The sequence below is a fragment of the Oncorhynchus mykiss genome, chromosome 19 (genome assembly GCF_057628025.1).
Source record: "Oncorhynchus mykiss isolate SJ-2025 chromosome 19, ASM5762802v1, whole genome shotgun sequence".
In the NCBI taxonomy this organism is placed as follows: domain Eukaryota; kingdom Metazoa; phylum Chordata; class Actinopteri; order Salmoniformes; family Salmonidae; genus Oncorhynchus; species Oncorhynchus mykiss.
In genome coordinates, this window is record NC_143040.1 from 63,627,522 (window position 1) to 63,643,519 (window position 15,998).

Consider the following 15,998-nt stretch of genomic DNA (forward strand, 5'->3'; position numbering starts at 1 on the left):
ACAGGCAGTGGCTGAGACAGCAGATGTTCTGACTATACACTGCACTCTTTGAGAGAGGTAGTTAGCAAACCAGGCCAAAGACCCCTCAGAGATACCAATACTCCTTCACCGGCCCACAAGAATGGAATGGTCTACCGCAGGGATGTCAAACTCAAATACCCAGTGGGCCAAAATGTAAAACCTGAACAAAGTCACGGGCCAACATTGAACAAATTAACCTTTTAATATGGACCCAAACAAGTTTTGCTTTAACATTGAATATGGAACAAGCATCGCTTATTACCATACAATATATAATTTAATAGTGGAGACATGCAAAATCGAATTTCAAATGAAAAAACACATCAATGGCATTCATTTATTAAATAAATAAAATTTAAATAAAAATTGTATGCCTCTTTTCTATTTGCAGCCTTCTGATTTAAATACCAAAATAAACTTTTTCCACTGGCTAATAATTTTACAAATAAAATGATAATAAATCAATCAACCATTCAAGCCCATGCCTTGTAGCAAGAAAAAGTGCATAAAGAAAACGTTAATTATTGCACACTGGTCTAATCTGATGTGCCCAAGCCAGATACCTGGCATCTCTTCTTGGATGCTAGTTCATCAATGTCTGGGCTCAAGCTCTGAGCTGAAGAAATCCTCAGTATCGAGCGAAGATGTTCATCAGTCAGACGTCTTCTGTGAGTTGTTTTGGTCAACTTCATCGAGGAGAAAAGTTGCTCGCATAGATAAGTGCTGCCGAACATGGAGAGCATCTGAGCAGCTTGGGTGCGGAGCTGAGGCATTGTGTCAGGGATGAACCGTGGAAACTGTGCGGCGCCCACAGCATCATACTTTGACTTCAGCGTGTCGTTGCACTGGAGTTCAATCAGCTCCATTTGGATGTTGGTTGGTGCATTTTCCACATCAACTGTGAAGGGATTACTAAGCAGTTCAAACTTGCATTTCTGGGCATCGAAGTCGGCAAATCGCCGGCTAAACTCAGCGGCGAGAACACTGAGTTTTTCAGCAAACTGTGCGCATGGGAACACGGCGGTAGAGATCTGCGCTTTTATGGATTGGCAGCAGGGAAAATGGCAAGGGTTTCCTTGCAGCATCTGATTCTCCCACAGGCACAGTTTAGTTTTGAAGGCCCTCACTGCAGCGTACATGTCTGTGATGATGCGCCCCCGCCCCTGAAGCTGCAGGTTCAGCGCATCGAGATGGCTCGAGATGTCACAGAGAAAGGCCAGCTCACACAGGAACTTTTGCTCCCGGAGCTCTGCTGTATCCTTCCCTTTGGTTTCCAGGAATTTACATATTTCCTCACGCAGCTCGAAACATCTGTTCAGTACTTTTCCTCTGCTTAGCCATCTCACCTCTGTGTGATACGGCACGTCTGCGTATTCCGAACCACACTCCTCCAGAAAAGATTTAAACTGGCGGTGATTTAGACCTTTGGCTCTTATAAAGTTAACTACCTGTGTTACTGTGGTCATAACATGTTCCATCTTTAGGGCTTTGGCACACAGTGCTTCCTGATGTATGATGCAGTGGTAAACAGTTAGCTCACCTGCACAGTTCTCTTCCCGCATCTTCTCCCGAACCATGCCCACCAGTCCACTCTTTTTACCGCACATCGCTGGCGCACCATCTGTCGTTAATCCAACGAGTTTATCCCACGGCAGCTTTATTTCGGTTACACATTTGGAAACCTCCTCAAAGATTTCCTTTCCTGTGGTTGTGCCATGCATTGATTTGAATCCTAATAGCTCCTCCGTAACACACAGAGATTTGAGTCCACTCCACGGATGAAGACTGACAGCTGAGCAGTATCAGATGCGTCGCAGCTCTCATCCACAGCGAGGGAGAACGCAACAAAATCTTTTCCCTTTTCCATAAGCTGGTCATACAGATTGGTGGCAAGATCACATGTGCGATCAGCTACTGTGTTCCTGCTCAGGCTCACGTTTGAAAATGCTTGTTTTTTCTCTGGGCATACGAGGTCACAAACCTTCATCATGCACTTTTTCATGAACTCTCCCTCATTAAAGGGCCGGGCTGATTTTGCGATCTCTGCTGCCACTATATAACTAGCCTTTACAGCAGCCTCGCTTTGTGATGTGGCTTTTTTAAACATATTCTGTTGTGAAACCAAACTTCTTTTCATCTCCTCTACTTTCTGGCTCTTTTGAGTCATGTCCAGGTCCTTGTATTTGTCATGGTGTTTAGTTTCATAGTGTCGTCTAATGTTGTACTCCTTACTTACAGCCACGTTGACTCCACAAACAAGACAAACAGGTTTGTCTTTTACATATGTAAACAGATATTCTGCCTCCCACTTGTCCAGAAAGCTCCTGTTTTCTGCCTTTCTTTTCTTTCTTCCATTTTTGGGAAGGGTTAGCTCGCTGACAGTTGTAGCGTCTATGTTGCTATGACTACTGTCACAGAGGAGAGAGCGTTTCTGGGTCCTGTCCTGATTGGCGCGCGAAAACAGCAGAGCATTATGGGATTCGTAGTATTAGTGGTGAATGCGCTGTATAATACCGGCGGGCCAGCTCTAGTAGTAATTTGGTATTGTCTCGCGGGCCAAATATAATTACCCCGCGGGCCAAATTTGGCCCACGGGCCAGAGTTTGACACCCATGGTCTACCGTATCAAAAGCTTTGACCAAATCAACAAAAATAGCAGCACGACATTGCTTATAATCAAAGGCAATGATGACATTGAGGACTGTTAAGGTTGCAGTGACACATCATAACCTGAGCAGAAACCAGATAGAATACTATAGACATGAAGAAAGCCAGTCAGTTGATTATTGACAAGTTTTTCCAACACTTTTTATAAACAGTGTAAAAATAGAAATAGGCCTAGAACAGTTAGGATCAGCTTGATCCCCCCCCCCCCCCCCTTTAAATAAAGGACACACCATGGCTGCCTTCCAAGAAATGGGAACCTCCCCAGAAAGGAGAGACAGGCTTGGTGCTGATAGGGGCAGCAGCCTTAAATAAGAAAGGGTCTAAACCATCTGACCCAGATGTTTTTTTGGGGGGGTCAAGTTTAAGGAGCTCCTTTAGCACCTTGGACACAGTGACTGCCTGCAGGGATAAACTTTGTAGCGGGGCAGGGGAAAAAGAGGGAGGAGCATCGCGGCTAGTCGCATTAGAAGGGCTGGGAGATGAAGACATTTTGGATGGGCAAGGAGGCATGGCTGAGTCAAATAGGAATCCTGACTTAATGAAGTCGTGATTTAAAAAGCTCAGCCATGTATTTCTTGTCAGAAACAACCACATCAACATTAAGGGACATGGGCAGCTGTGAGGAGGAGGGTTTATTCTCCAGGTCTTTAACCGTTTTCCAGAACTTTTTGGAGTTAGACCCACAGAGAGAGAACTGCTCCTTAAAGTAACTAACTTTGGCCTTCTGGATATAGCCTGAGTGCACTTATTCATAATTTGCCTGAACGAGAGCCAATCAGTCTAAGTATGCGTGTGCCGAGCCTTTCGCCAAATGCAATTCTTGAGGCTGAGTAACTCTGCAAGATCACGGTCGACCCAGGGGCTGAACCTGTTTTTAATTCTAATTTTCTTTATGGGGGTGTGATTGTTAACAATGTCACTGAAAATATCAAAAAAGAAGGTCCAAGCGTCTTCAACAGAGGGGATCAAGCTGATTCTATACCATTTTACAGAGGCCAGTTCATGAAGGAATGCTTGCTCATTCAAGTTTTTTAGCAAGCGTCTACTGTATGACAAATCAGGACAGGTCGTTTCACTGAACAGCCATTATGAACACAGGCTGTAAAACAGTGATCACTAATTTCATTACAGAAAACACCAGACTGATACCTATCAGGATCATTTGTGAGGATAACATTGAGGAGAGTAGCATTTTCTTGGTGTGTGGAGTCATACCTTGTGGGATTGGAAATAATCTGAGAAAGATTTAGGGAGTCTCATTGCTTTAGGACTTGGTCAGGTGGTTTAACCATTTCTGCAGCACTCCACCAATCAGGCCTTTATGGTAGAGTGGCGAAACCACTCCTCAGTAAAAGGCACATGACAGCCCACTTGGAGTTTGCTAAAAGGCACAAAAAGACTCTCAGACCATGAGAAACAAGATTATCTGGTCTGATGAAACCAAGATTAAACTCTTTGGCCTGAATGCCAAGCGTCACATCTTGAGGAAACCTGGCACCATCCCTACTGTGAAGCATGGTGGTGGCAGCATCATGCTGTGGGGATGTTTTTCAGCAGCAGGTACTGGGAAACTAGTAAGGATCGAGGGAAAGATGAATGGATCAGAGTACAGAGAGATCCTTGATGAAAGCCTGCTCCAGAGGGCTTAGGACTTCAGATTGGGGCGAAGGTTCACCTTCCGACAGGGCAACAACCCTAAGCACACAACCAAGAGAACGCAGGAGTGGCTTCGGGAAACAAGTCTCTCAATGTCCTTGAGTGGCCCAGCCCAAGGCTGGACTTGAACCGGATCTAACATGTCTGGAGAGAACTGAAAATAGCTTTGCAGTGATGCTCCCCCATCCAAAGTGACTGAGCTTGAGAGGATCTGCATAGAAGAATGGGACAAACTCCCCAAATACAGGTGTGCCAGGCTTTTAGCCTCATGCCCAATAAGACTCGATGCTGTAATCGCTGCAAAAAAGGTGATCCAACAAAGTACTGAGTAAAAGGTCTGAAGACTTACGTAAATGTGATATTTCCGGGGGGGTTTTAACATAAATTTGCAGCATAAAAAAACTACTTTTGCTTTGCCATTAAGGGGTATTGTGTGTAGATTGATGAGGGGAAAAAAGTATTTATTCAATTTTAGAGTAAGGCTGTAACATAACGAAATGTGGAAAAGGTCAAGAGGTCTGAACTTTCCGACTGCACTGTACAGTCTGGTTACTTCAAGTTGTGTATTTACTGTATTTTATGTATTGCGTTGTCATCGTCTCAAATTCGAATGTTAGTTCGTTACAGCCTATTTTGTTAAATAGCCTACAGAAACAAAATAAAATATGTAGGCCTATCCCCTATTTGCTAAATATGCTGAATATGTTATAATTACTTTTGAACAGTAATTGCATGGCTTCAATATGGAAATATATTGTTAAAATGGCATGCACACTGATATATAGGCCTACTGTAAAATGTCTTATGTCTGAGCTATGGACAGGCCAAACATTTTCAATAAGCAACATTTTATTCACTATTGATAAGACCTAAAACGACAGTGAATAATTCTAATAAAACAAAACAACTTGTTTTAAATAGGCTGTCTAAATACAGTTACAGGCACCATAATTACTCCTTGTACGCATATAATATTAGGCGTAGACTATGTAGGATTTTACACACATTCAAACTTTTTTATAGGAGCTGGAAAAAGAGCCAATATATAGAGACGGGGAACGTCTACTCATCGTTACTGCTTCCAGATAGACAGGTAAATTGACGAAGCTGGCGTAAGGGCTGGAAAAATGACAGTTTTTACACAATGAAATTGCAAACTAACGTGCATTTGACATTTGTGCCTCCTTAACGCCAGCCGAGAATAGAGTCTACAGTGTTCCTAGACAGATATTTCAAAGCAGAGGTCCTAGGAGGAAACAGCCCAGTGGTGCTGTATTGATACCATCCAAGAGTAACAGGCCTGGATTAATATTTCAACAGGCCCAGATGCAGCCTGGCCCCAGTCTTTTCTCACCATGAATAATGCAGCTGTATCTGAGGGGGGAGGGGAGGTAGCCTGGAGCCTGGTGCCTTGAAAGCAGGTGGATTTTAAATGTTTTATTTCAACTTCATTTAACTAGGCAAGTCAGTTAAGAACAAATTCTTTACAATGACGCCCTACTGGGAAACAGTGGGTTTACTGCCTTGTTCAGGGGCAGAACAACAGATTTTTACCTTGTCAGCTCTGGGATTCGATCCTTTCGTTTACTGGCCCAACGCTTTAACCACTAGGCTACCTGCCACCCCGGAAAGGGGGCTGGGCCATGTCATTTGGGCCCCAGACACTTCGCTTTTTCCTGGGGAGGTTGAGAATCGGGGGGAGGGGGGGTGTGAGTGGAGTGGCTGGTGTCTTTGGATCTGAAATGGAGTGGCTAAGGTCTATATGGAGAACCATTTTAAGGAGGCTGATCGTGAATAGATTATAGATGAGAATATGTTGAGGACTGGGGTGGGAAGTAAGCAGAAATGGTATCTGGGCCTGACTTCAACAGGTCAAAGGTTTGCTCTGAACCTGCTGCTAAAGCTCGAAGCCTGTTCAGGAGAGAAAAAACAGCAGGATACATTTTGAATAGTTCTCCAGTCCACCTTGTTAGATACCAGCCACGAGACTGGGTGCAGGATGGGGAGCACTACACCATAGCTGAACTTGTTCAGTTCAGAGTAGAGTGCTATGGTAATGAGAGTGAGCCAAGGTTCAGGGAGTACTGTCACTTCTAATAGCGTCTCTTTTGACCTCCAGACCTCCTTGTCTTAGAAAATAACACACTTATACCATCCTGTAAATACTAATTCAGAAACAACTCCAACTTTCTTTGCACATTAACCTGGTGTGAGAAATGGCTGCATTGATTAAAACTGTGTATTTCTACTAAGAAGTAGCCTTGTCACAGTTTTGGCTTCTCAGTGCCCCGCTGTCTTTTCCCCCCAGGGTGCCTCTGAAGGTGGAACAGGCAAACAATGCCCGGGACGCCCTGGCCAAGGCCGTGTACAGCTGCCTCTTCGATCACGTGGTCAGGAGGGTCAACCAGTGCTTCCCCTTCAACACCTCCTCCAACTTCATTGGGGTGCTGGATATCGCTGGCTTTGGTAAGTATGTCGTTCTAGAGCAGTGAGTTTCTCTGTTTTTTCCCTCTGTCTGTCTTTTCTGTCTATCTAGCCATCTGACCATTCATTTATCTGGTAGGCTTTTGTTTCCTGCATGGCCTCACATAAACTATTATCTTTCTAAAAACTTTACTACCTGACTTAATTGGATATATACAGTACCAGTAACTGCCTGAAGAAGAGCATTCTTCATTCCAACACTGGACGTGGCAGATCATTTACACTTTCATGTTCCCCCCCCAGAGTATTTTGAGCACAACAGCTTTGAGCAGTTCTGCATCAACTACTGCAATGAGAAGCTGCAGCAGTTCTTCAATGAGCGCATACTTAAAGAGGTGAGTGATTGATGGAGACTTGTGGGGGGCGCGGAGGTGGGTTGCTAGGGTTCTTTAAGCTCTGGACTCCCACTGAAGACCCAGGAGGATGTCGGTCGACAAGCTAAAGATGCGTGACACACACAACACACACACAGCCTGTGTGATCTCTCCACAGACACACACAGCCTGTGCGATCTCTCCACAGACACACACAGCCTGTGCGATCTCTCCACAGACACACACAGCCTGTGCGATCTCTCCACAGACACACACAGCCTGTGCGATCTCTCCACAGACACACATAGCCTGTGCGATCTCTCCACAGACACACACAGCCTGTGCGATCTCTCCACAGACACACACAGCCTGTGCGATCTCTCCACAGACACACACAGCCTGTGCGATCTCTCCACAGACACACACAGCCTGTGCGATCTCTCCACAGACACACACAGCCTGTGCGATCTCTCCACAGACACACAGCCTGTGCGGTCTCTCCTCAGACACACACAGCCTGTGCGATCTCTCCACAGACACACACAGCCTGTGCGATCTCTCCACAGACACACACAGCCTGTGCGGCCTCTCCATAGAAGAGTCACTACACGTTACATTCATTATAATGGTAATGTTTCTGTCTGTGGAGATGAGTGTTTCTTTTTTCTACTGGGGACTCCTGTTTTATTCATTGATTTGCAAAGGTCTCCAATTAACAATTGATAATTTTAAGGAATTTTCACAACGTTTGAACTAGATAAACAGAGATTTGTGTCCGTTGGCCTGAAATAATCCAGATATATAAAGAAATAAAAAGCAATTTTCAGTACTTGATTCAGTAAGTCATGAGTGTTGCTAGATCTACACTAAATCTAATTTTATTTGTCACATGCGCCGAATACAACCGGTGTAGAACTTACAGTGAAATGTTTACTTACAAGCCCTTAACCAACAATACACTCTCCCTATTAGGAGGATGAAAAAAGATCTGAGCCAGCATCAGTGGTTAGGAGAAACATCTTCCTACTTCAGTGTTGGCTTGCCACTCTTTCTGCAGGAGCAAGAGCTGTATCAGAAGGAGGGACTGGGAGTCAGTGAAGTTCATTATGTCGACAACCAGGACTGTATAGGTGGGTGCCACTGCCAAACCATTTTCACCTTACTCCATAGAGACATTTTTTTGTTTCCAAGCAGACGTCACGTTTGAGTGATGCGCACTCATTCTTGCGTCAAAAAACCCTGTAGCAGAATAGCAATATGCAGATGTCGGGATGGGACCGTGACAAACTTAAGTGAGTGATGACCATGAAAAGCAAGACGGATGACTATAGCTATGATCAGCAGGTATATTATTCTTCTGGTTTTATATAGCTCTATTTGGGATATTTTACCTTGCCTTGCTGGCTTGGTATTTGTATTTATTATTATTGATCCCTATTATCTGTTGCCACGGTAGCAGCTACTCTTCCTGCGGTCCAGCAGAATTACGACCGTTATATATTTCACAAGATTTAATTTTGGATCACATTTCAGAACAGATTTTCATGACATTTCATGACAGATTTAATTTCAGACTACATTTCACAACACATTGAGGTAGTTTGCTAGGTATTCCATCCTCCGAAGACATCTGCAATGTTGTAGACGATAAACATCTGATTACGTGTTTGTTAACTAGAACTGCATTTGAAGTTGTTGTATTGACTCCGTAAACACGCCCCTTTCTGGGTCAGAACTGCGCTCACGACTTCTCAAGACACAGCTGGCAGGGAAATGGGTCTATGTATTATTACACAGATCTTGTTGTGCATTTCTTCTGCAGTAAACTGTGAAGCCCATTGATATGTCTATGCTATATTTCATTCTATGTTGGAGCTCTTACATAACCCCAAAATATTTATAATATTGCACTTACAGTATATCTACATAGATTCCAGGATTTTTCCCAGAACCTGGTTCTCACACAATCTATCTCAACTCATCAGGGTGGGAAGTCTAACTCCCCAAGAGCAGCTTCTAAATTATTTGGCTGTTTTAGTATATGAGACAGCACACTGACAGCACGTCTCTAGGTGATGCATACTGTACATGTACTGTAAGCTTCAGGGTCAAACATAATGTAAGGACTGGCTTTAGAAGGAAAGAGATGGGATCTGTTTCTGGACTGGCTATAGAAGGAAAGAGATGGGATCTGTTTCTGGACTGGTTATAGAAGGAAAGAGTTTCTGGACTGGCTATAGAGGGAAAGATATATGGGATCTGTTTCTGGACATGTTATAGAAGGAAATATATATGGGATCTGTTTCTGGACTGGTTATAGAAGGAAAGAGATATGATCTGTTTCTGGACTTGGCTATAGAAGGAAGGATATATGGGATCTGTTTCTGGACTGGCTATAGAAGGAACGATATATGGGATCTGTTTCTGGACTGGTTATAGAAGGAAAGAGATGGGATCTGTTTCTGGACTGGCTATAGAAGGAAAGAGTTGGGATCTGTTTCTGGACTGGCTATAGAAGGAAAGAGATGGGATCTGGGTCTGGCTAGGGGTGGCCTCTAAGAACCAAACAGAAGGAGAGGCAAGGAGAATTGTGAGTGTGCACGTTGTAGAGATTGGAGTGGAAATCTCCAGCAGCAGGAGGAAATATAGAAATATGATTGACTTGAATCCCTGTATGTTTAACATGCTGGCCAAACCGCCCGCGCATGTTGATTTTTTGTACCCCCACACCAGACACGATAAGGACACGTATGTTGAAATATTAGAACAAACTCGGAACCAAATATATTAATTTGGGGACAGGTCGAAAGCATTAAACATTTATGGCAATTTAGCTAGCTAGCTTGCTGTTGCTAGATCATTTGTCCTGGGATGTAAACATTGGGTTGTTATTTTACCTGAAATGCCCAGGGTCCTCTACTCCGACAATTAATCCACAGATAAAACGGTAAACCAACTCGTCATCTCTCCTCCTTCAGGCTTCTTTTTCTTCTTTGGACTTTATATGGCGGTTGGCAACAAACTTTACGGTGCATTACTACAACCAACTGGAGTGTGGACGTCAGTTCATCTTTCACGTGGGTAATATGCTCCTAAAAACCAATGCGGAGATGGGAGAGGCCGGACTTGCAGAGCGTTGAGCGTCACAAATAGAAGCAAGTTCTGTTTTAGCGCCTGGCCACGCAGACGCTCGCGAGCAGTGTGGGGGCAATGGCTGAATAACATGTATGTCTACATTTATTTTGCAACGCACGCGGCCTGTCCAGTCTGGTCAGCATGTAATGTTGAAGGCTCATACAAGACATGATGAGATACAGAGAGACTGCCAGAGGTGCAGGCTGACAGAGAAGTAGCCCTCCACAGAGCACTCGCACTTTCCAGAAACTGAGATTGGCTAAAACAGTTTGGGATCTCATTCCCTACTGCTGTGGGCTTAACAATATAACTTATCCGGTGCTAGTGACTTGAGGGCACCACAACATATGGCTCCTCATTAAACCAGGAAGAATCCATAGCTGAGGACTCTGAATGGAACCGGTCCGTGTAATGAGTGACTGTCAGTGTTCTTTGAACCCCCTGAATTGGGGAGAGAGACTGAGAGACTCAGCCAAGCTGCCTGTGTTTTCACAACCCCACCTCCAGTGAATGGGATAAAACATCCCATTTGGTGGCAAGGTGAACCATTTTAGATTTGTATATCAAACAGAGTTATGATTATTCAGCTGCCAGGTTAACTGGCAGCCATGAATAACGTTTATATGACTTGCAAATGACCTGCTTGGATGTCCATTTAAATATATCATCAATCTCCCTGCAATTTATGCACAGGTGCCTAATAATGCAAATGTATTGGTGTGCCTCTGTCAGATCCTATTCCAAACATCATGAACTGAATGAATAATTCACTGGGACGTATTATGATGAACATCTGGATAAACAAGGCATTGTGCCTCCAATTTCAACACCCGATGCCTCAGGCCACACCGCACAGTGAAACCAGACATCTCAGACCACACCGCACAGTGAAACCAGACATCTCAGACCACACCGCACAGTGAAACCAGACATCTCAGACCACACCGCACAGTGAAACCAGACATCTCAGACCACACCGCACAGTGAAACCAGACATCTCAGACCACACCGCACAGTGAAACCAGACATCTCAGACCACACCGCACAGTGAAACCAGACATCTCAGACCACACCGCACAGTGAAACCAGATGGCTCAGACCACACCGCACAGTGAAACCAGACATCTCAGGCCACACTGCACAGGAAAACCAGACGGCTCAGGCCACACTGCACAGTCGAACCAGACGGCTAAGGCCACACCGCACAGTGAAACCAGACATCTCAGACCACACCGCACAGTGAAACCAGATGGCTCAGACCACACCGCACAGTGAAACCAGACGGCTCAGACCACACCACACAATGAAAGACAGACACAAAAGTTGTCCATGTTCCCGGGGAAAGGGAACATTGATTCACCGACCGCTCCTCTCTGGAATAGGATAGAATATAACTTTATTGTCCACACCGTGTGGACATTTTGCATATGGCTTCACACAGGGACATTGACAAACTTTTAAAAACGCTGATGGCATTACAACATTAGGAGCGCAGGACTTTTTACATTTAATTTCCCTCTTTAGAATCAATAAAGAACTTTCTTTATTTTTTGGACTTGAACTGAACATGCTGCTGACTGCATCCGTAATAATGCGTCTTATTTATTCCCATAGACCTGGTGGAAGCCAAGCTGGTGGGCATCCTGGACATTCTGGATGAAGAGAACCGCCTACCATTGCCCAGCGACCAGCACTTTGCAGAGGCCATCCACAGCAAGCACAAAGACCACTTCAGACTGACGGTGAGAGCTTTGGCTAGAAGTTGCCTGCAGGCACGTATCTGGGATCAGTTTACCCATCCTGGATCCTAACTTGAATCGTTTATATTTAAAAATGCTAAACTGACCTTGGTTCAGCTTTTAGTCAACTGATACTGCCTTGTCTAACCAGATCTTCATGCCTAGGGGTCAGAATGGTATTATAATAGACGTTCTGCTACTTTTTCTACGTGAAACACGAGAACTATTGTGAACCAGCAGGCCCATTCCCTTAGGGAACTTTTGTTCCTTTTTCTATACATTTTTAACAGGTGTAAAAATCCTGTTTGAAATGCTGCATTGGTATCAATTCAGACCAAAGGATTAGACTGGGTCGGCTGCAGATGTTTTTAGGTGATATTAATCATCCCTTTCATATTGAAAAGAATATTCTCTCAGTTGTTTATGGTTGTATAATATTAATCATAATGCCATACCACCAGAGCTAGGTGAGTATCCTTTTATAAATAGTATCCACGCACAATGTAAAATCATACTGTTAGCGCTGGTCATGCAAATTGATGAGGGTCTTATAGACATGTACACACACACCTACACCCACATACACACACACCTACACACACATTCACACCAACACGTACACATGCACACACACACACACGTACACGCACACACAACGCACGTACACACACAAACCCACCAACACACATACACACACATACATACACACACAGCAACACACATACACGCCAAGACTAACCCACATACACACATTCACACACACACCAACACAAATTCACACACACACTGACTCGCACACACCGATGTGCACACCGACGCCCGCACACACTGACGCGCACACACACACCCCCATAGAGACACACACCGACACAGCAACACATTATGTAAAGAGGGTATAATATATTATGTTGCTGCTGTCTCTTCAGGTTCCTAGGAAGTCCAAGCTGGCTGTCCACAGGAACGTCAGAGATGATGAAGGATTCATCGTCAGACACTTTGCCGGAGCAGTGTGCTACGAGACGGTAACCGCCACGCACGTCAATGGTTACATGTCGATTTGCTCTTGGATGACTGGTTCATAACACTACGTCAACCTGTACTCCGTTATATCTCAAACGTGGTGTAACCATTAAAAGAAAAGAAAGAAAAACAAGTTTTATAAATGCTTTCATTACAATATACAGCTGCTGCTGGTAATGGTCTTCTCAGCTTGTTAGCAGTAGCGCACATGGCAAAGTCTGTTAATGAAATGTTTTGTGTATGCGTGGGTATTTGTGTGTGTGTGTGTGTGTGTATGCAGACCCAGTTTGTAGAAAAGAATAATGATGCTCTCCATATGTCCTTGGAGAGCCTGGTGTGTGAGTCCAAGGATAAGTTTGTGAGGGAGCTTTTTGAGAACTCCAACAACAGCAAGGACTCCAAACAAAAGGCTGGCAAACTCAGCTTTATCAGTGTGGGCAACAAATTCAAGGTGAGGAAAGAGACTGTAGCAGCATTTGGTTCTGAGATGTCACTTTGATTTTAAAATTAATTCTTCTAGTTCAAGTTAATTTGTGTAAGTGTTTTTTCGGGTCGTCCAAGTCCAAACAGTGAAAATACATTTTCAGGATGGAAAAACTTTCAGTGTATTTTTTAAGAATATAATCTTTGAGAACTAAAATCACCAAAATAAAAGACAGTGAGGGAGAATTGAAAATTAATAAAAACAATTAATTTATCAGTATAGGTTTTATGTTTGAGCAAAAGAACACCGCATTAGCCAGAATAATTGAATCGCAGGAAATGTGCTTTAAAACTGCAACATTTTCTCTCAGCAGCATGGCAAAAGTTGTAGAACTGCAGGAAATGTCCTTTTAAACTGCAAGCATTTCTCTCAGCTCCAAGGAGAAATTGTAGATTTGCAGGAAATTTGCCAAGATAGGGGCCTCTAAAGTTGTTTCAAATTCAGACGGGCCCTTCCGGGCCCCAAGTCCCTTTTTGATCCAGAATAAGACCCTGGTGTTTAGTTTGTAGTCTAATCATTTTCCCTATTGCTTATTTCAGATGTTTTCTGACACAATGTTAGAGAAAACTGTGTACAATTTCCTACTTTGACCTTTGAACTTCTAACCCCTTTCCTCTCCCTGCCGTTCTCCTTGCCACTCTTCTTCCATCCCTCCTTTCCTGTAGGCCTCTTCCAGTCTCCCACCTCTTTTCCTGAGAAATCCTTCCTTTGTGGAAAAAGTTGGATAAAGTCAGCTAGAGAAAGGGTATGAAAAAGTCAGAAAGCAGCACAGGGCTAGAAGTAAGTCACGAAGAAGCATAGCATCAGCCAGGGACAGAAGGTAACTTGTCTCAAATCAAATTTTATTTGTCACATACACACGGTTAGCAGATGTTAATGCGAGTGTAGAGAAATGCTTGTGCTTCTAGTTCCGACAATGCAGTAATAACCAACAAGTAATCTAACCTAACAATTTCACAACAACTACCTTATACACAACTACCTTATACAAGTGTAAAGGAATGAAGAATATCTACATAAAGATATGCAGTGGGGCAAAAAAGTCTTTAGTCAGCCACCAATTGTGCAAGTTCTCCTACTTAAAAAGATGAGAGAGGCCTGTAATTTTAATCATAGGTACACTTCAACTATGACAGACAAAATGAGAAAAAAAAATCCAAAATCACATTGTAGGATTTTTAATGAATGTATTTGCAAATTATGGCCGTACCGGCTTGGTGACAAGCCGAATTTCTTCAGCCTCCTGACCAAGCTGTCTGTGTGGGTGGACCAATTCAGTTGGTCCGTGATGTGTACGCCGAGGAACTTAAAACTTACTACCCTCTCCACTACTGTCCCGTCGATGTGGATAGGGGGGTGCTCCCTCTGCTGTTTCCTGAAGTCTACGATCATCTCCTTTGTTTTGTTGACGTTGAGTGTGAGGTTATTTTCCTGGTACCACACCCAGAGGGCCCTCACCTCCTCCCTGTAGGCCTCTCCTTGTTGTTGGTAATCAAGCCTACCACTGTAGTGTCGTCTGCAAACTTGATGATTGAGTTGGAGGCGTGTATGGCCACGCAGTCGTGGGTGAACAGGGAGTACAGGAGAGGGCTCAGAACGCACCCTTGTGGGGCCCCAGTGTTGAGGATCAGCGGTGTGAAAATGTTGTTGCCTACCCTCACCACCTGGGGGCGTCCCGTCAGGAAGTCCAGTACCCATTTGCACAGGGCGGGGTCAAGACCCAGGGTCTCGAGCTTGATGACGAGTTTGGAGGGTACTATGGTGTTAAATGCTGAGCTGTAGTCGATAAACAGCATTCTCACATAGGTATTCCTCTTGTCCAGATGTGTTAGGGCAGTGTGCAGTGTGGTTGCGATTGCGTCGTCTGGACCAATTTTGGCAGTAAGCAAATTGGAGTGGGTCTAGGGTGTCAGGTAGGGTGGAGGTGAAATGGTCCTTGGCTAGTCTCGCAAAGCACTTCATGATGACGGGAAGTGAGTGCTACGGGGCAGTAGTCGTTTAGCTCAGTTACCTTAGCTTCCTTGGGAACAGGAACAATGGTGGCCCTCTTGAAGCATGTGGGAACAGCAGACTGGGATAAGGATTCATTGAATATGTCCGTAAACACACCAGCCAGCTGGTCTGCGCATGCTCTGACGACGCGGCTGGGGATGCCGTCTGGGCCTGCAGCCTTGCGAGAGTTAACATGTTTAAATCTTTTACTCACGTCGACTGCAGTGAAGGAGAGTCCGCAGGTTTTGGTAGCAGGCCATGTCAGTGGCACTGTATTGTCCTCAAAGCGAGCATAGAAGTTGTTTTGTCTGTCTGGGAGCAAGACATCCTGGTCCGCGACGGGGCTGGTTTTCTTTTTGTAATCCGTGATTGACTGTAGACCCTGCCACATACTCTACTTTGTCTCTATACTGACGCTTAGCTTGTTTGATTGCCTTGCGGAGGGAATAGCTACACTGTTTCAGTCATGTTTCTGGTAACCTTGCC

General features: G+C 44.3%; 1 protein-coding gene across 4 annotated transcripts in view; it reads left to right on the forward strand.

Moving 5' to 3' along the window:
• LOC110498124 (unconventional myosin-VI) overlaps nucleotides 1-15,998 on the forward strand; it is a 100,641-nt gene that overhangs the window by 50,820 nt on the left and 33,823 nt on the right. For all 4 annotated transcript variants that reach the window (XM_036955105.2, XM_036955103.2, XM_090211499.1 and 1 more), the window contains exons 13-18: nucleotides 6,653-6,810; nucleotides 7,072-7,163; nucleotides 8,200-8,272; nucleotides 11,892-12,019; nucleotides 12,943-13,038; nucleotides 13,317-13,487. In XM_036955105.2, coding sequence (XP_036811000.2) covers nucleotides 6,653-6,810; nucleotides 7,072-7,163; nucleotides 8,200-8,272; nucleotides 11,892-12,019; nucleotides 12,943-13,038; nucleotides 13,317-13,487 — 718 coding nt within the window. The remainder of the gene's footprint in view (nucleotides 1-6,652; nucleotides 6,811-7,071; nucleotides 7,164-8,199; nucleotides 8,273-11,891; nucleotides 12,020-12,942; nucleotides 13,039-13,316; nucleotides 13,488-15,998) is intronic.